Source organism: Simochromis diagramma, unplaced genomic scaffold, assembly GCF_900408965.1.
Source record: "Simochromis diagramma unplaced genomic scaffold, fSimDia1.1 OVJJ01000306.1, whole genome shotgun sequence".
NCBI classification, from domain to species: domain Eukaryota; kingdom Metazoa; phylum Chordata; class Actinopteri; order Cichliformes; family Cichlidae; genus Simochromis; species Simochromis diagramma.
Window position 1 is genome coordinate 5,601 of NW_024386787.1, and position 20,618 is coordinate 26,218.

At 44.1% G+C, this 20,618-nt stretch overlaps 2 protein-coding genes and 1 long non-coding RNA gene across 3 annotated transcripts; 2 read left to right on the forward strand and 1 right to left on the reverse strand.

The window, feature by feature from the left end:
* The first annotated feature begins 5,917 nt into the window (after positions 1 to 5,917).
* LOC120728263 lies at positions 5,918 to 13,589 on the forward strand. Its single transcript, XR_005694663.1, has 2 exons — positions 5,918 to 5,971; positions 12,791 to 13,589. It is a non-coding gene; the product is annotated as an uncharacterized LOC120728263 (long non-coding RNA).
* Positions 6,736 to 9,628, reverse strand: LOC120728262 (uncharacterized protein K02A2.6-like). Its single transcript, XM_040023062.1, is given in 3 exon segments — positions 6,736 to 7,759; positions 7,762 to 8,677; positions 8,679 to 9,628. Coding segments are annotated over 3 exon segments (2,751 nt in total). The 5' UTR covers positions 9,564 to 9,628; the 3' UTR covers positions 6,736 to 6,809.
* A 1,411-nt stretch (positions 13,590 to 15,000) lies between the features above and the next one.
* Positions 15,001 to 17,906, forward strand: LOC120728264 (NLR family CARD domain-containing protein 3-like). Its single transcript, XM_040023063.1, has 4 exons — positions 15,001 to 15,264; positions 15,510 to 15,588; positions 15,748 to 15,922; positions 16,090 to 17,906. The coding sequence occupies exons 1-4, from the start codon at positions 15,146 to 15,148 to the stop codon at positions 17,889 to 17,891; spliced, it is 2,175 nt and encodes a 724-aa protein (XP_039878997.1). The 5' UTR covers positions 15,001 to 15,145; the 3' UTR covers positions 17,892 to 17,906.
* Positions 17,907 to 20,618: the final 2,712 nt, after the last annotated feature.

Consider the following 20,618-nt stretch of genomic DNA (forward strand, 5'->3'; position numbering starts at 1 on the left):
CTGGCTCATTTGGACAGTATACAGATACGAATACCAGTTTATGGTTTAAGATACTGCCAGTTACAAGTGCCAGCCAGCCGGCCGTTTTCATCACTCGTGCTATACCTGGTAGTAAGGTCGAATTTTCTCTTCAGCAAGATACAGACACCCTTGGTTTTATTTGGGGCAGAGGACGAAGCTAGTAGTTTGTAGTGTTTGTTTTGAAAACGTGCCACATCACCTTGTTTCAGATGTGTTTCTTGGATTAAAGCAATGTCAGCCTTTTTACGGTACAGGTACTCAAGGACACGTGTCCGCTTAATAGTAGAGATGGACCGATCCGATATTACGTATCGGTATCGGTCCGATACTGACCTAAATTACTGGATCGGATATCGGAGAAAAATAAAAAATGTAATCCGATCCATTAAATATCACGAAAGCACCTCACAAAACTTGCAACACGCCGTAACTCACCTCAGAACGTTAGCACGTCGGAGCAGTATGCATCACGTGATAGAGCGGCTGTGGCATGCGGGACCTGTCGGTGGTCTGGATAGCATTTGGAGCTTCGCTAGCAACCTGGCATTTCATCTCCGACAAAGTTATCCCCGAGAGAAGTAAAGCAAGTGTGTAAGTCCATCTCTGAATGTTTGTAAAGCATTCCTGCGTTAAGCTTAACGAGCGACTGCCTCTCGCTCTCCGGCTGCTACTTCAATCGTGAAACTGCTAATGATCAGCTGATCGGCTTTTCTGTCCCGAGTCTCTCTTGTTTGTTTTTGGTCCACTTTGCGCCAGAAAGAGGAAACCAGCGGCTGAACAACAGCAGCACGTTTAAGCTTGATAAGCTGTTGTTACAATTTATTTAATATTACTTTCTACACCAGGATCGTTTTCTACGTAGCTGACGGCTGGTAACTGTGCAGGGGCGGATCTAGCAAAGTTTAGCCAGGGGGGCCGATAGGGCATTAACTGGGAAAAGGGGGCACAAAGACATACTTTTCTTTCTTATTCTCATTTAAAATGTCTAGCTTTTAATAAATAATTATCTGACACCCAAAGTTTTAATTTGATGTAAAATGAATAGAAGTCAATTACTGTATATAGTGACTATTAAGTCTAATATACCCTAGTAAGCTATAGTACTTTTTCCTTTGGGAAGGTACCATCTGTGCAGTCTGCAATTTTGTTGAAGAAAGATGTTGAATCTATTTAATATTTCTTGAAAAATAATTGATTTCTGTGCATTTTTTTTCACACTGCATCAAATTAAGGTTGATTACGTCGATTAAGCATCATGAGGTGGCGCGTGAGGGGTGGTTCCCTATTTTTTATTTATTTATTTTTGTTGTTGCTGGGAGTTGGAACCCTATTAGTTAGGTTGCTTAATATTTACGCTAAGTACTCTTTAAAATACCAGAATAGGGAGGATATATAGCGGAGTTAAGACCATTAACGTTAAGTGACAGAATAATCAATGGTAGCATCGGTACAGCAAGTGTCCAAGAATGGTCCCAATGTGAAGATAGCAAGAGAGGAACGTCAGTGTGTAGTAAAATACAAGGCCACCATACCCCTGCCAGGTACTGCAATGTTTCACTAATGCTACTGGAATTATAACTTTGCATAGAGATATGTCTGCAAGGGAGGGGACAGGGGAGGGAAAAACTATATACAAAAACTGGTGCAGACCGCACAGAGCTCCCTCCATAGGTCTGCTAAAACACAAACTTCTGATTGATTCGTAACCGGTCCTTCCACTCCAACACAAAAAACTTGAGGGTCAGACGTGCACACATAGTCAACGGAAATTAAGTGGGTAAGTATATCCCACACCCTCCCGACTGAGTGAAATTATCTTATAAAGTGAGAAGAAGAAAAAAAAAATGAATATAAAATATGAATATTTGCAACAAAAATAAAATAAAATATTACAAATGTATCTTATATACGTACAGTAACAACAGCCAGCAAATATGTGACCATGATAAGCTCAAAGAAAAGTAAAATAAATAATTAAAAAAAAAATTAAAAAAAATACATATATATAAATATATACATACATACACATACACATGCATATACATATATACCCACATACACATATACATACATACATACACATGCATACATACACAAAATAAGATAAGATAAAATACAAAAATAAATAAATAAATAAAAAGTACCCCCGGTAGGGGCGAAGCAAGTCGCTAAATTAAATGTAACCAACCTTAACCCATGAAAGTGATCCTGCCGTCAACCTAGATGAGGCCTGCTGCAACTAAAACAGGTCAACTAACCGGCGTTCAGTCATTCATGTCCACTAAGTTGCCTTCTCCTGCATGCTGATTGCCAGCGTCGTTGGCCGCGCTGTTTAGATCGGGAGGAAAAGCGGGGGCCCCATCAACACACTGCGGCGTTACAGGATTCAGCTTTCGCGGCAGGCAGTTAATGAAATCTTCTGCCAGTTGAGGGGATTCGAATGCCATCTTCTTACCACCGTGCTCTATCTTCATCACGGCGGGGTAAATGAGGAATGGTTCCAGGCCCATAGCCGTAGCCTTCTTCATGACAGGAGAGAAACTCTTCCTCTTTGCTGTTGTAGTCGGACTGAAGTCAGGGAAGAAAAGAAGAGTGGTGTTGGTGGCATGCTTCACTGGATATGTTTTGCGTGCCCCTTTGAGAATTGCCGATCTGTCCTGCCACCGTAATAATCTGAAGATTAGGGTGCGAGGCTTCTTGGTATTAGTATCGCGGCCGTCGTACACCCGATGCGCTCGTTCGATGTCGATGTCGCGCCCCTCCAATGACGGAATCCACTTGGGGAGATTAGCCTTAATGTAGCCAACTGTATCCGAGCCCTCCAGCATTTCAGGTAAGCCAACAAGCCTGATGTTATTCCTGCGACCCCTGTCCTCCAGATCTGTAAGCTTTGTCGTGAGAAGGTCGAGTTGTTTCTTCAGATCGATAACCGATCGTCTGTCCTCACGCGCGGCGGCTTGCACTGAGTCCACTCGGTCTTGAGTGCGTTTAGCCATCGCAGCTACCCTCTCGATTTCCCCGCTAACATTATTTACCACTTCATTGGTCTTTTGAAGGTCTGTGCGTAAGTCACGCAGAGCAGAAATCAAGACAGAGTCCATAGCTTCCCTGACTGCCGAGGCAACCACTGAATCGAGGGACTTTTGTTGTTCCTGAAGTGCTAGCTTCACACCGTTAGCAATAGCCTCGTCGAGGTCTTCCTTAGTGACGGAGGAATCTTTAAACTTTTTCTTTAAGGGAGACTGAGCAATCTCCCTTTTCCGTGAGTCTCTGGTTGAAGAGGTGTCCATAGTGGGATCGGCGTCGAGATAACTAATTTATATGACAGGATAGTGATAAACAGTGACAATGTGTGCAGAGCTAAAAACTACGCTGGCATTCCTGCCGACGGGTCACGTGATCTCCAATTTGTTGTATTTTATGTTGTGCTTCTGAGTCCTTGGTTGTGCTGTTTTGTGGGAAAACTGCCCTTCACTACGACCTCTCCCACCTGGAGAACAAAGACTCATACATCAGGGTACTTTTGGTTGATTACAGCTCGGCTTTCAATCCTGTGATCCCACAAACTCACTCACAAGCTGGCTACACTCGGCCTGCACCCTCCACCCTCTGTGACTGGCTACACTCGACCTGCACCCTCCACCCTCTGTGACTGGCTACACTCGGCCTGCACCCTCCACCCTCTGTGACTGGCTACACTCGACCTGCACCCTCCACCCTCTGTGACTGGCTACACTCGGCCTGCACCCTCCACCCTCTGTGACTGGCTACACTCGGCCTGCACCCTCCACCCTCTGTGACTGGCTACAGGACTTTTTGACTGGCAGACAAACACTGGCGTCCCACAGGGTTGCGTCCTCAGCCCCATCCTCTACACCCTGGTCACCCATGACTGTGTCACCTCCAACAAAGACAACATCATTTTGAAGTTCACGGATGACACTGCAGTGATCGGTCGCATCACTGGAGAGGACGACGTGGCTTATAGGAGAGAGGAGGCTGGTCTGGTGTCACGGTGTGAGGACAACAACCTCACCCTCAACACTGATAAGACAAAGGAGATGATAGTGGACACGAGGAAGAAGAAGAGGCCTCACCAGCCGCTGTTTACCCGGGAGCGTGAAGTGGAGAGGGTGAGCAGCAGTACCTGGGCGTCCACATCAGTGAGGACCTCACCTGATTTACTGCTGCTCATCCACACGTGTCTTCAGTTACTTATTTGTACTTATTTGCAGTTATTTATCTTTTTCTTTTATTTTTTTTTATTATTTTTTATCCTCATTTTTATGGTTTTATTCATTCTTATCTTGTTCTTTTAACCCTTATCTAACTTGGCATTGTGCATGCTCTTTCTTCTGTACATATGACAATAAACGCTTTGAATCTTGAATCTTTGAATCTTGAATCTGTTCACATCTGTATGTTTCAGCTTTGTCCTTCAGTCACAACCTGGTGCATCTTCATCTTAACTTCCTGCTTCTATCGTGGTTAAAGCTGATGAATCCTCTGGAGCTCAAACACTGATGGTGTTATTGGAGCTGAGTGAAGTTTGATGGCTTTATTATCCACGCTGTGACACATGGCAGCTGTCAGAGCAGGACACATGAAGTCAGCAGTTGTGTTTAAATTCAGTTTAAATTCAGGGACATGAGCCCCTGTTGATCCTCTACCGAATCACACGAGCCACGGTGTGAGAACGGGTGTGGGTCACAATCAGCCAAGGTTTTGGGTGAACCCATTGTGAGATCTAGCCCCACCCTATCATGTGATTGCCTGTGATCAAATGGCCCAGGATGTGAGTGGGCGTTAAGGTGTCCATGTCCCTCTTTGGTGACGCTCCCATAGGGCTTAAAATCTGGGACGCTCCACCATTTGACCTTCGAACTGAAAAAGCTTCTTGGATGAAGGTGAAATGTCTTCAAGCAACTTAAAGAAGTCCAGACGCTTTTCTTTCCAAGCTCCTTCAACAACATCATTCATAGAACAGCTTCCAGCTTCTTTTGCTCGGCTACAGTTTGGATGGATTTGCATTTAAAGATGCAACAAGACTAAAATGGTTAGGGTCAGGAGGTCAAAGGTCAGTGCTCCTGTGGGTCTGAGGGCGGCCTCACGCTGGAGAAGGATGAAGGAGTCTGACCTGAGCCAGTGTTTGACATGAACACATCAGCACTGCTGTCAGTGAGCCTAACGACAGCCGTTAGCATCATTTCAGTGTTTCAGTCATAAAAACACTTCCTGTCTCTGTGGTGGTTACAGTGACATCATGCAGTTTGTGCTTTGACCTCCAGAGGGCGACAAATCAGCACAGACAGAGAGCTCCATTCAAACTTTGCTGCCATCAGGAATAATTCTTCAAATATCATCATCAGTGTTTGAGCAGTTATGATATCAGGGACAATCTAGACATGTGTGACAATACTGAACATGTCACATGACACACCTCAGACATCATGTGATCCACTCTCAGTCTGCACTTTCATTCATAGGTTGAAATGAGCTTTGAAGAAACATCAGTTCAGTGCTTAAATATTTAAACGCTGCAGGAAGAAGAACAACAAAGTGATGACGGATGTTTGTGCTTCAAACAGGAAAACCAGCACAAATAAATCACAGCCTGCCAGAGGTTTGGAGTTTCCGAGGTGCACCTGAACGCAGCACAGTGTTCCAATGCTCCTGATTATCCTCAAACGTCTCTTTGGGTGTTTCCTTCCTGCTCAAAGTTTACTTTCACTTCCTGAACTTCGTGCAGTGGAGCTTGTTGTTGGTGTGTAGAAACTGTAAGTTTGCTTCGTTTCCTCCTTTAACAGTTTTTCTTTAGGAACTTTACTGTTTGTTCAGCTCATGTTTGATTTATTCACACAACAAACTGTGTGTGTTTGTATTTCCGGTCTCTCCATTAAAGTCAGTGTGTAATGTTTTCCTGGCTAACATCAGCTGTGTGCAGCTTAGTGTTATATTCCCACTGTGGTGTCAATACACTATTAGAGCTTATGCCGAGTCAGACTGCACACACAATAGTTTGTTTACAAGTTGACTTCTTCTTTATTGGGATCACACAGAAGTAACACACACACATAACTGGGCGTGGTGCCCCCTACTGGCGATGGCTTGCATAGCACACAATAATTCTTTGTTCATACATAACATCTCCTCCCCACTAAGCTATGCGACCGTGGCACCACTCGCAGAAACAGAACCATCATGATGGGGAGACCTGCCTGCAGAGGGTCACAGCAGTCTCAAAATGGTGACGGGTTACACAGCTTCTTATAGTCTCTAGTGGCCCCCACCTAGTCGTAAAAGCCTTAACATTTCACATTCTTTCTCTGTTACGGCGCCTAAGTTATGACCTCGGCTCCCTGTCTTTCTGCTCTTCTGAAAGGTGGGGGTTTGGAATGTGGTCTGTTTCTTCTATTATCTGCACAAGGTCCTCTGCACACAACATTTCTCTTCATGATTCAGCAGTATGAAATGTCAAGAACCAGTATAACACATTCAACAGTGTCGAGTAATACAGGTCAATCCAATAGATCTAATGATTTTCACACTCTTTTAAGTCAGAAGTATAATGCAAACTAAAACTACATACTAATCACACACTCTATATTAAGGGGTATAATATGATCTACAGCAGTATCATACTTCAACTACTTTGATTACATATATAAGGTAACATATAATAACAGAATAATCTCAACCAACATTCATGTTGCTTTCTGTATGAATTTCTTTTTAGTTGAGAATAATGTCTCTGAACGCCAACATTCTCACTGAACTACTTAATACGCTCACCCATCACGATAACGAGCGGGTGGCTTGGTGACTCTCACTGGGTAACATCTTACAGACTCTGTAACCTGTGTACAGTCAGTCGGTGATGATTTAAGAGACTGGGGTGTTTCTGGAGGTACGGTGGTCCCCATAACTTGTTCAACAGTCTCTTCCTGCAGAGCTGTACAAGGGTGAAGCATGGTGTCACTACCACTCTGGGCTGGTGACATCTGAGAGCTTGTCAGAGGATCCACTGTGACCTGCTGAGATACTGACTCAGGTCGTGTCAGCATCTGATCCACATGACGTTTCCACACTCCTTGGGCTCCCACATTCACCTTGTATGACACTGGCCCAGTCTTCTCCAGTACGACACCGTGCGTCCACTTGTCCTCTCCCTTCCTATAATCGCGCACCAGGACAGAGTCGCCAACAGTGAACCGTCTGTCCCTGGAGTGTTGCTGTCGGCATTGTTGTTGCGCATCTTGTGACCGACGCACTGCTCCGGCCACACTGGGCTTCAAAAAATCCAGTCGAGAGCGCAGCTTGCGTCCAATGAACAACATAGCTGGCGTTTCTCTAGTTGTTGCATGGGGAGTGTTGCGATATGTCAAGAGAAACGTGTCAAGGCGTTGTTGCACAGGTGCTGTACCCCTGGAAGCTTTCAGTGCATGCTTGAATGTCTGCACAAAACGCTCAGCCAAACCATTAGTGGCAGGATGGTACGGCGTGGAGCGGATGTGTTTGACTCCATTAGCTTTCAGGAACACCCTGAATTCCTCAGAACAGAACTGCGGTCCGTTATCACTCACCAGGACGTGGGGAATGCCATGGCGACTAAAGAGACCCCGTAGCACTTGTATGGTTTTACCAGCTGTGGTGCTATCCATAATATGCACTTCAGGCCACTTGGAATGTGCATCTACCACCACCAGGTACATGTGACTTTCAAATGGACCCGCAAATCCACATGGATCCGTTCCCACGGACAGGAAGGCCACAGCCAAGGGTGTAAAGGTGCTAACCCAGGCTCTTTTTGCACACGCTGACAAGAGTGGCAGGCTTTAGCTTGAAGCTCAATTTGAGAATCAATGCCAGGCCACCAAACATAGCTGCGAGCTAAGTTCTTCATCCTCACCATCCCTGGATGTGCAGTGTGGAGCTCTTTCAGGACATGAGAGCGCAGCTTAGGTGGCACAACCACCCTCACGCCCCACATAAGGCATCCCTGCTGTATTGTGAGTTCATGTCTGCGCATCAGATAGGGTGACAGCTCTTGATCTGTGTCCTTTGTTGCTGGAAAACGTCCAGTTGTTACCATTTCCAGCACGCGAGACAAAGTGACATCAGACAAAGTGTCACGTCTGATCTCGGCGACACTGACTGGTAATGTGTCCAGCTGAGATGCGTAGAATACCTCAACCGCTCCCTGTTTCTCTTTCTGTGCAAGGGGCAGAGGTAAACGTGACAGACCGTCAGCATTGGCGTGATGTGCCCCCTTCCGATACTGTAAGGTGTAATTATGTGCTGACAGAAGGAGCGCCCAACGCTGCATTTGCGCAGCTGCCATTGATGGTGTACCTTTTACTGGACTGAGAATTGAGGTCAGTGGGCGATGATCAGTGAGCAAGGTGAACTTGTTACCATGGAGATACTGGTGAAACTTGCGCACTCCAAAAACAATTGCCAATGCCTCCCTCTCGATCTGAGCATAGTTTCGTTCTGCTTTGCTGAGGGTTCGTGAAACATAAGCAATTGGCCGTTCTTGGCCATCAGGCATGACATGTGAGAGCACGGCTCCAACGCCATATGGTGAAGCGTCACATGCCAAATGGAGAGGCAGTTCAGGATTGTAGTGGGTGAGTATTTTTGGTGAGGCCGAGACGTTCTTTAGCTTTCTGGAAAGCTGACTCGCAGGCTGATGTCCACTGCCATTTCTTCTCTTTACTGAGTAGCTCATTCAGCGGCTTCAGGACTGTAGCTAAATCAGGTATGAAACGTCCATAATAGTTGAGCATTTCCAGAAAAGAACGTAACTGGCTGACATCAGCTGGTGCTGGAGCTTCCATAACGGCACGCACCTTTTCTGGTGATTTGTGTAACCCTGCCGCATCAATTATGTGGCCCAGGTATTCCACCGATTCTTGGAAAAACAGGCACTTCTCCTGTTTGAGACGCAGGCCATAGTCCTCCAGCCTGCCCAAAACTGCCTTAAGGGTTCTCAGGTGTGTCTGTTTATCTGGACCACTGACGAGGATGTCATCCAGATAACAATGGGTGTATGGTAGGCCGAGAAGCACTTGATCCATAGCCTTCTGAAACAATGCAGGTGAAGACGCCACTCCAAAAGGCAAGCGATTGAAACGGAACAGCCCTTTTTGTGTCGAAATAGTCAGCAGCTTCTTAGACTCCTCTTCCACCTCCATCTGTAGGTAGGCATTTGCTAAGTTTAGCTTACTGAAATGCTGACCTCCTGCTAGAGAAGCAAACAGGTCCTCAATGCGTGGAAGTGGGTACTTATCCACACAGAGCTGCGAATTAAGAGTGACCTTGAAATCACCACAGAGTCTCACTGAGCCATCCTTCTTGTTGACAGGGACCAGGGGCGTAGCCCAATCACTATGCTCCACTGGTGTGATCACCCCAAGCTCAGTCAGGCGTTTCAGTTCTGCCTCCACCCGAGGGCGGAGAGCATGAGGCACGTTACGTGGTGGACAGAATTTGGGGACACTATCAGGCCTAAGAGTCAATCTGGCTTTAATTCCTTTCATTGTGCCCAGCTCCTTAGAGAAAACGGCTGAGTGTTTCTTTAGCACAGCCTCCAGATTGTCATTTCCGCTTTGCTCTCTGGCATGGACCATCTTTAAGTCTTTCCAGTTCAGCTTAATCACTCTCAGCCACTCCCTACCAAACAGTGGTGGAGCATCCACCTTTACCACGTACAAGGGTAGAGTTGCACGCTGCTTATTCAGTTCAACTTGCACCTTGATGACCCCTTCTGGTGCCAGCGGCTCCCCAGTGTACGTTTTCAGCATGATGTCAGTGGGTTGCAGCGGCAACTGACTCAGCATACTTTTATATTGTTCCCATGGAATCAAAGACACAGCAGCCCCTGTATCCAGCTCCATCTCCATTTTCTTCCCGTTAACTACAGGCATTAGGGAGATACGTGAATATTTCTCTTTTCGTGACAAAGAATACAGCTCCAACTCACTATCAGTGTCGGGTCTGGTTCCTTCACTTTCACTCTCCTCTGCAGCAACATGATGAATTCTCCTCTTTTTGTCCTTTGCTCTGTTTTTAACTGCATTGCCTTTCAGCTCAGGTTTCCCCTCTTTCTCTTTCCTGTTCCAATCTTGGCTGCTTCTGGCTCTACCTTTACACATGCGTTTCGTGTGGCCCTTCCTTCCACACTGGTGACAGTCACGGTCTTTGTACCAGCAGTCATCATCAGTATGATTAATTTTCCCGCAGCGGCGACATTTATCACCTTTTTGTGACAGCACCGCATTCACTTTAAGGGAACCACTCAACTGCTGCACTTCACGTGTTGCTGTCTCTGCCGACACAGCATAATCAACTGCTTTGCGAAACATGAGAGCCTTTTCAGTCAAAAGACGCTTCTGCACAGTTTCACCCTTTAATCCACACACAAATCTGTCTCGTAGAGCATCTTCCAGATACGCACCAAACTCGCAATGTTCTGACAGTCTTTTCAGCACCGCCACATACTGTGCGACCGTTTCTTCTTCCCCCTGATTCCTCTTGTGGAACCGGAACCTTTCAGCTATTACCAGCGGTTTGGGAGCAAAATGAGCTTGCAAAACACCCACAATATTGTCATACTGCATTGTCCCAGGCTTGCTTGGCGCCACTAAATTACGCAGCAGACCGTACGTCTTGGGACCCATCACACTCAGCAGCACCGGGACCCGTTTCTCAGGCTGAATGTCATTAGCAAGGATGTTCTGCTCAAAACGTTCAATATACAGGGAGTGCAGAATTATTAGGCAAGTTGTATTTTTGAGGAATAATTTTATTATTGAACAACAACCATGTTCTCAATGAACCCAAAAAACTCATTAACATCAAAGCTGAATGTTTTTGGAAGTAGTTTTTAGTTTGTTTTTAGTTTTAGCTATTTTAGGGGGATATCTGTGTGTGCAGGTGACTATTACTGTGCAGAATTATTAGGCAACTTAACAAAAAACAAATATATACCCATTTCAATTATTTATTTTTACCAGTGAAACCAATATAACATCTCCACATTCACAAATATACATTTCTGACATTCAAAAACAAAACAAAAACAAATCAGCGACCAATATAGCCACCTTTCTTTGCAAGGACACTCAAAAGCCTGCCATCCATGGATTCTGTCAGTGTTTTGATCTGTTCACCATCAACATTGCGTGCAGCAGCAACCACAGCCTCCCAGACACTGTTCAGAGAGGTGTACTGTTTTCCCTCCTTGTAAATCTCACATTTGATGATGGACCACAGGTTCTCAATGGGGTTCAGATCAGGTGAACAAGGAGGCCATGTCATTAGTTTTTCTTCTTTTATACCCTTTCTTGCCCGCCACGCTGTGGAGTACTTGGACGCGTGTGATGGAGCATTGTCCTGCATGAAAATCATGTTTTTCTTGAAGGATGCAGACTTCTTCCTGTACCACTGCTTGAAGAAGGTGTCTTCCAGAAACTGGCAGTAGGACTGGGAGTTGAGCTCGACTCCATCCTCAACCCGAAAAGGCCCCACAAGCTCATCTTTGATGATACCAGCCCAAACCAGTACTCCACCTCCACCTTGCTGGCGTCTGAGTCGGACTGGAGCTCTCTGCCCTTTACCAATCCAGCCACGGGCCCATCCATCTGACCCATCAAGACTCACTCTCATTTCATCAGTCCATAAAACCTTAGAAAAATCAGTCTCGAGATATTTCTTGGCCCAGTCTTGACGTTTCAGCTTGTGTGTCTTGTTCAGTGGTGGTCGTCTTTCAGCCTTTCTTACCTTGGCCATGTCTCTGAGTATTGCACACCTTGTGCTTTTGGGCACTCCAGTGATGTTGCAGCTCTGAAATATGGCCAAACTGGTGGCAAGTGGCATCTTGGCAGCTGCACGCTTGACTTTTCTCAGTTCATGGGCAGTTATTTTGCGCCTTGGTTTTTCCACACGCTTCTTGCGACCCTGTTGACTATTTTGAATGAAACGCTTGATTATTTGATGATCACGCTTGAGAAGCTGTGCAATTTTGAGACTCCTGCATCCCTCTGCAAGATATCTCACTATTTTTGACTTTTCTGAGCCTGTCAAGTCCTTCTTTTGACCCATTTTGCCAAAGGAAAGGACGTTGCCTAATAATTGTGCACACCTGATATAGGGTGTTGATGTCATTAGACCACACCCCTTCTCATTACAGAGATGCACATCACCTAATATGCTTAACTGGTAGTAGGCTTTCGAGCCTATACAGCTTGGAGTAAGACAACATGCATGAAGAGGATGATGTGGACAAAATACTCATTTGCCTAATAATTCTGCACTCCCTATACGTCGCCCATTGCTCACCAGCATCATCAAAGGGGTCCATCTGCCCAATCATTCCAGCCATGATGTATCCGCTGTCCACAGCCAACACTGTCGTTTCTGACTCGTCGGCGAAAAAGCAGCTAGCAGCTAGCTCCGATGCTAATTCACCACGCGATCGTCCGTTTTCCGTCCAAACTCGGCCACGCAGTCAGTTCATGCTCAGTAGACGGCCAAGTCTTCCAGACGTCACAACTCGTCGCCAATTTATGTTATATTCCCACTGTGGTGTCAATACACTATTAGAGCTTATGCCGAGTCAGACTGCACACACAATAGTTTGTTTACAAGTTGACTTCTTCTTTATTGGGATCACACAGAAGTAACACACACACATAACTGGGCGTGGTGCCCCCTACTGGCGATGGCTTGCATAGCACACAATTCTTGGTTCATACATAACACTTAGTTCCAGCACAAATCTGCCGCTCCATAGTTCACGGTAACGGACTCACAGCTGGACCAACGAGGCCGAGTGTGTCCGCCACTCTGAGCTACATTCGTGTTTGTGTACTTGTAGTTTGTACTTTGAGTTCAGTCAGAGCCCACAGAGGACGCAGCGTACGTGATGACGTCACAGCCCTTAACCTCCTTTACTGTCACTGTGATTAATATTTACACACGAGACACCTGACAGCATGTTAATCCTAAGCTAAAGCTAAGCTAACCTAGAACCCAGAGTGAAGTTAAAGCTGAGTAAACACTGACCCCAGACCAGCACCGTGATAAAGTGAGCTGCTGCTGAACTTGAACAGGTAACAAAGTGATGAGCAGTCAGGCTGCAGGTTTCTACCTGTTCATGTTTCTACAGTAGAATCACTTTGAAGTGTCTTTGTGCTGTTTCATCTTTGATTTGTGTTCATAAACACTCAGAGAAACATCACGTGACCTCATCAGGATCTGTGTTGGTGTGTGGGGCTGTACCTCAGCTTTATGTTGTTACATGCTCATTTGTTCATTTTACACAGTAACATCAAAGTAATGTTATGAGGAGTAATGAAGTAACGTACTCCATTACTTTTAATTAAAGTCTTTTGTGTAATATGTGTAATAATAACTTTTTTGAGTAATGACCAACACTGATCACAACAAAGAGGAAATGCCTCCAACATGCACAAACATTTGACCCAAAACATGCAGTTAATGTGCACAAATGTCTTTGATATGCTGCTCAGTGATGGTGGTGACTGTCAAAGCAGAGCTACTGAGAATCAATGCGGTTGTTCAGTCTGACGTCACTAGCCATGTCTGGGCCTAAGCTCCGCTGCAGGTCCATATATCAAACGATCACTATGGCATTACTGAGAGTTGAAAAACTGTCTAAAGTCTTTCATCTTTAATAAAATGATCAGCGTTCTGCTCTACCAGGTGTAACAATTGAGTTTAACATCCAGGCATCCATGAAAACGGAATTTATGACATTTAACGGAGTTAGAAGTTAGCAGGGAGTTAGCTCGCTAGCTTCTATCTAAATACAATATAGCATGTCCTGACTGCGGGGTTTTGGAAACAAATTCAAACGTACAGCTTTCTTATCACTTCCAGCATAAATGAAGACAGAAAACTAAACAGCAGTGACGTTTGTAGGGTTACTGAAGTTTGGCTAGCTGGTATATAATGATGTGCTACGTGACCGCTAGCGACACAGCTATGTTAGCATAATATAAACAAGCTAACTTTTTTTTCCACTGGATAAAAGTTAACGTGAGTGTTCTCGGTGCTCAGGAACAAATGTAATCGCATGGCAGGATGCTGTAAAAGGACCAAACTTCAGCCAGGAGAACAACTGAGATAATCCATCCACAATACGAGGTTAGTCATTCATATACTGCTGCATGGGCTGTGCTGTAGTTATGTCGTAAGGTTTTAAAACCTGAGCTTAAATAAATGATTAGCGGTAATAAAAGCCGAGGGAGGTCAACAGTGATCACTGACTGTTTTAGGAGCTTTTTGAGATTAAATAGAAGAAAATACAAAACATTAAACATGTTAACAACACAAAAGCCATATTAAACGCAGACTACTTTAGGCCCGGAAGTAGGATTCGTCATCGTCATGGCGTCATCACTTAACAATCGGATAAGTAATATCAATGATGGAATCAGAATCACTAAATTCTTATCATCCCTGTCAGTATCATACATGTGCTGTATAATGTGATAAATGTAGAGGTGCTGGCTGTTCTCTCACTCTGCTGTTTAGGTGTAAAGGACGCCTCCCTGCCTTTGTCTCATTCATGACCTTTGATAGTCTCTTCTAACATGCAGAGATCTGTATGATCTGTTTCATAGAGTCTAACCAGCCTGTACAGGTAACAACAACAGTCACTGCATCACTGACACACAAACGTCATCTCTGTCAATAACAACATTCATACATGGAATAAAAACACATCAGTGGATCATTGCTGGAGCTGATGTTTGTGCTCCTGGTGAAAAGGCTCTCAGTTTCCTCCTTGAAATAACATCAGTGGTGGGTCAGCGACATGATTTCTTTCCCTCTCAGGTTTAAATATCTGGGACTCTCCACCGTTTGGTTTTAGAGCTGAAGAAGCTTCTCTGATGAAACGTCTACAAGAAACTTAAAGACGTCTCTTTTCCCTCCAAGCTCCTTAGATCACATGACCTGGATGACTGAACCTACTGACAAATTGACCTGGTTTCTAGGTCACATGACAGGTCAGAGGTCAGCGACTGTAACTCAGTTACTCCTGTTAATGTGAACTCACTGAGTGTTTGTGGTTTACCTCTCAGACTGACTGAAGATGATGATGGAGGAAGAGGAGGACAGAGCAGAGTCTGCAGGGTCCAGCTGTCCGTCTGTGAGGAGTGACCGGTCCAAACGTAGCAATCCAGGCTTCAGTGGTGAACCTGGACCAACGAGGTCAGAGAGCTGTGATGACTCCTTTACATGTTTGTGTTTCCTGGATAAATATGACCTGAAACATCCTCAGATTGATACAAAGATTCATTAAAAAGATAACAATGAAAGAGAAAAGATCCAAATGTTCGACTTGGTCATTTGCTGTTTGCCTCGGCAAACCGTGACAGATTCAGATGAAGTTATTTGAGCAGAAAGTCCTGGATCTTTATCCTGTGTTGATCTAATCCTTCATGGTTCCTCCACAGAGTGGAGCAGCAGAGCTCAGAGGTTCCCAGTAGTCAGTCTGCCCAGCAGCATCAAACACAGCTGGACTCCATATTTATGGTCTGTACATGTACAACAACTACGGTTACATCTGTTCTGTTCAGTCATCTCCATGCTTCTCTTTGTAGACCAGTGGATCGTCAGTGTGTCCAACATGGATCTGATGTTTGGCTCCATGATTTCAGTCTGATTGGCTCATTCATAAATATTCTGTTCCAGCTGCTGGAGGACAACATCATCACTTTTGTGAAGAACGAGCTGAAGAAGATCCAGAAGGTTCTGAGTCCTGGTTACCCAGAATGCTTAGAGAGTCAGAGGAGCAGCAGCAGAGAGGCATTTGTGAAGATCACAGTGGACTTCCTGAGGAGAATGAAGCAGGAGGAGCTGGCTGACCGTCTGCAGAGCAGTAAGAAGATTTATCTAAAAATTTAAGCTGCTGGATAAATGAACATTTACTGATGTCTTATGAGATGGAGCAACATGTTTTAAAGATTCATTCTTTTGGAATTAAGTGTTTATTTCCACTTTCAAGTGATATTCTACATGTTTCTTCTCTTTCAGAACTTCAATCTGCAGTTTGTCATCGTAACCTTAAATCCGCCTTGAAGAAGAAGTTCCAGTGTGTGTTTGAGGGCATCACTAAAGCAGGAAACCCAACCCTTCTGAAACAGATCTACACAGAGCTCTACATCACAGAGGGAGGGACTGCAGAGGTCAATGATGAACATGAGGTCAGACAGATTGAAACAGCATCCAGGAAACCAGACAGACCAGAAACAACAATCAGACAAGAAGACATCTTTAAAGCCTCACCTGGAAGAGATGAACCAATCAGAACAGTGCTGACAAAGGGAGTGGCTGGCATTGGGAAAACAGTCTTAACACAGAAATACAGCCTGGACTGGGTTGAAGACAAAGCCAACCAGGACATCCAGTTCATATTTCCATTCACTTTCAGAGAGCTGAATGTGCTGAAAGAGGAAAAGTTCAGCTTGGTGGGACTTGTTCATCACTTCTTTACTGAAACCAAAGAAGCAGGAATCTGCAGCTTTGAAGACTTCCAGGTTGTGTTCATCTTTGATGGTCTGGATGAGTGTCGACTTCCTCTGGACTTCCACAAAACTACAATCCTAACTGACCCTAGAAAGTCCACCTCAGTGGATGTGCTGCTGATAAACCTCATCAGGGGCAAACTGCTTCCCTCTGCTCGCCTCTGGATAACCACACGACCTGCAGCAGCCAATCAGATCCCTCCTGACTGTGTTGGCATGGTGACAGAGGTCAGAGGGTTCACTGACCCACAGAAGGAGGAGTACTTCAGGAAGAGATTCAGAGATGAGGAGCAGGCCAGCAGGATCATCTCCCACATCAAGACATCACGAAGCCTCCACATCATGTGCCACATCCCAGTCTTCTGCTGGATCACTGCTACAGTTCTGGAGGATGTGCTGGAAACCAGAGAGGGAGGACAGCTGCCCAAGGCCCTGACTGAGATGTACATCCACTTCCTGGTGGTTCAGGCCAAAGTGAAGAAGGTCAAGTATGATGGAGGAGCTGAGACAGATCCACACTGGAGTCCAGAGAGCAGGAAGATGATTGAGTCTCTGGGAAAACTGGCTTTTGATCAGCTGCAGAAAGGAAACCTGATCTTCTATGAATCAGACCTGACAGAGTGTGGCATCGATATCAGAGCAGCCTCAGTGTACTCAGGAGTGTTCACACAGATCTTTAAAGAGGAGAGAGGACTGTACCAGGACAAGGTGTTCTGCTTCATCCATCTGAGTGTTCAGGAGTTTCTGGCTGCTCTTCATGTCCATCTGACCTTCATCAACTCTGGACTCAATCTGCTGGAAAAACAACAAACAACCTCCAAGAACTCTGACACAAGAGAATCTGCAGAGAAACACTTCTACCAGAGTGCTGTGAACAAGGCCTTACAGAGTCCAAATGGACATCTGGACTTGTTCCTCCGCTTTCTCCTGGGTCTTTCACTGCAGACCAATCAGATTCTCCTGCGAGGTCTCCTGACACAGACAGGAAGTAGCTCACAGACCAGTCAGGAAACAGTCCAGTACATCAAGGAGAAGCTCAGTGAGAATCTGTCTGCAGAGAAAAGCATCAATCTGTTCCACTGTCTGAATGAACTGAATGATTGTTCTCTAGTGGAGGAGATCCAAGAGTACCTGAGATCAGGACGTCTCTCTAGATATAAACTGTTTCCTACTCAGTGGTCAGCTCTGGTCTTCATCTTACTGTCATCAGAAGAAGATCTGGATGTGTTTGACCTGAAGAAATACTCTGCTTCAGAGGAGGCTCTTCTGAGGCTGCTGCCAGTGGTCAAAGCCTCCAACAAAGCTCTGTAAGTATATCTGCACATTTAAAATTTTTATTCTGACCTTTAACTCGTTGCTTCTAAATGTAGATAAAACTGAGGTTATTGTGCTTGGTTCTTAAATTCCTAGAACCAAGCACAATAACCTGGAGCCTATCCCAGCTACCAAAAGGCAGAAGACAAAAGGCAGGGTACACTCTGGACAAGTCGACAGTCTGTCACATACACACTTACATTCTCACCTTTGGGCGATTTAGAAATATTAATGAACCTATTCCCACTAACTGCATATCTTTGGACTCTGGAAGGAAGCCGAAGTACTGGGAGAGAACCCATTCAAACATGGGGAGAACATGTAAACCAACCAGGGTCTTTGCACCCAGGGATTCCACCATTTCTGAGGTGGTGGTGGAAATGAACTAAGGACTTTGTTGTTGTGAAGCAACAGTGTTAATCACAGCACCACCATGCTGCTAAAATGTGCTGCTGAAAGGTGCACACAAAGGTGCTGTTTTATTGTTTAAAGACTTTAAGTCGTTATTGTTTAAAGACTTTAAGTCTTTTAAAGACTTTAAGTCTTTAAACATTAAAACAGCATATTTGTAAAAATGATCAATAGATGGTCTTTTAAACATATGAAACAAATTGTTCCATAAGTTTAAAACAGCAAAAGGAATTTCAAAATATTTTAACCATTATAATTTTACATTTTTACATGGATTTCAACTTTGATATTTTACCACCTTTTAATAAAAGACAGTTTAAACCTGGTTGCAAACAGATAAACTGATTAACTAAAATATATAAACCAGTTAAAGAAAAACAGGAAAATGTAAAAGTAACCAAAAAAAATTACACCTAACCCTAATTAAATCAATGACTCTGACTCTCACCATCCACACATCCTGGACAGAGAGGAACGCTGGTTTGAGCGGGGAGTCAGGGAGGCAATTTACATGAAAAGGGAAAGACCATCTCTGTATCGAGGAACGGGCCTATCTGTCACCATCCTACAATGCTGTGATTGCAGCCATTCTCTAACTCTCTGTGAATGGTACTCATGGCCATTGATCAATGGTCATAATCAGTGATCAGTGGTCTTTGATCAGTGGTTGTTGATCAATGGTTATGACAAATTGCATATTAAGGATCAAGGAACAGACCTCACAAATCCATTGTTCATTAATGGTGCTAATTTCAGTCATTATGTAAATGTACTGTTTATAAGAGTGGAGGAAACCTGCAGTCAGCTGAGACTGAAGAAGTCACTTGGATGAATGATTAAACGTTTCTCCCACTGCCAATGCTACATCCACATGAACAGAATCAGCGCTTGGGGATTTACTTACCGTGGATAACTGAACGTGCATCAAGACATTTTTGCTATAATAATATCCCTTTCCCACTAGTATCTACAACGTTTGACTTGAAGCAATTTGACTCAACACATTTTTGGTTGTTTTCCATTTCAATTGAGTACCACCTAATGAGTGTAGGGTATTTATAGCAATGTGGCTCAAGGTCCCATGGCGGTATTTGTAAATGATACATTTACCACAACAAAGAACATCTAGTCAGTGGTATATCTGCTGCTCAGTATATGAATTTGTGTCGAACAGAGGCAAGTTAGCAAACTATTAGAGTTGCAGAAAGGTTCAACTAATAAGGTGTCTAAGAAGTACAGCAAGCTGTTCATACCTGAGGCCTTGGGGAACTGCCAGACAAACACTCACAGCCTGTACCACTTGAAGAAGTATGCAAGAGAGGCCATACAAGAACCATCCAAGGTGCACTCTCAGTGGCAGGGGAACAATATGAGAACAGCCGCACCATGGCCAGAGACAGAGCAGTATTAAAAGATTATATGGGAGAAAGCTGCAATCTATAACAGCCATGCTCAGTGCTAATGGATCTAAGAAGAGACCACAGAATGTTCCTCTCACTGAAAACCTTACGCCCACACGAACAGAATCAGATTCTTTAGATCATAGCAAAAATTAATTTCACTAAATACATGCTTTCATGTCATTAGTTTTTGAGAGATATATGTTCAAACATTGCCTCAGATAAAGTATATTTGACCAAATCTCTCAGCCCCAAACTGGTTTCCATTTAAATATATAAAATGCAATTGTGGTTTTATTGAACAAATACCAAATGTGCTAAAGTTGTCATCTGGGGAAGCAAATATACAAGATTTGATTTGATTATTGTGTTAACTATGAATTGTATTGCGTACATAAATATGTATTTTTCTTGTATATGTTCAGTGCATAAAGGTATAAAGAGATTTCATTTCATTACAAACTGCATTTGTTGTTTCAGGCTTAGTGTTCCTAACCTCTCAGAGACAGGATGTGCAGGTGTGTCCTCAGTTCTGAGATCCCAGTACTCCACTCTGAGAGAGCTGGACCTGAGTATTAACAGCCTGGAGGATTCAGGATTTAAGATTTTTTCTACTGCATTGGAGAGTCCACATTGTAGACTGGAAACGCTCAGGTCAGATCTTGTCTTAATTTCTTTTCATTCGTTTAGAAAATCAACTAATTAAAGGATTTGGCTAATAAAGTTCATTTGTATCTAATTGTTGTTGTTTCTTAAATGCATGTCCATAATAAAGTAAACAGTCTTTTTTTTTTCTAACATTAACACACAATAATAACGATTCTTAAAAAGAAACATAAAAAATAGATCAAAATTGAATATTGCTATTAGTAGTAGGTCTTCACTATAACTTGATTATAGTTTGACACCAATA

Bases quoted from the DNA above. Each gene is read 5' to 3' on its own strand.
- LOC120728264 (XM_040023063.1), top strand. From the start codon at position 15,146: ATGATGATGGAGGAAGAGGAGGACAGAGCAGAGTCTGCAGGGTCCAGC. The intron at 15,589-15,747 runs GTCTGTACATGT...ATTCTGTTCCAG, and splicing joins AGCTGGACTCCATATTTATG to CTGCTGGAGGACAACATCAT. The intron at 15,923-16,089 runs GTCTGCAGAGCA...CTTCTCTTTCAG, and splicing joins GCAGGAGGAGCTGGCTGACC to AACTTCAATCTGCAGTTTGT.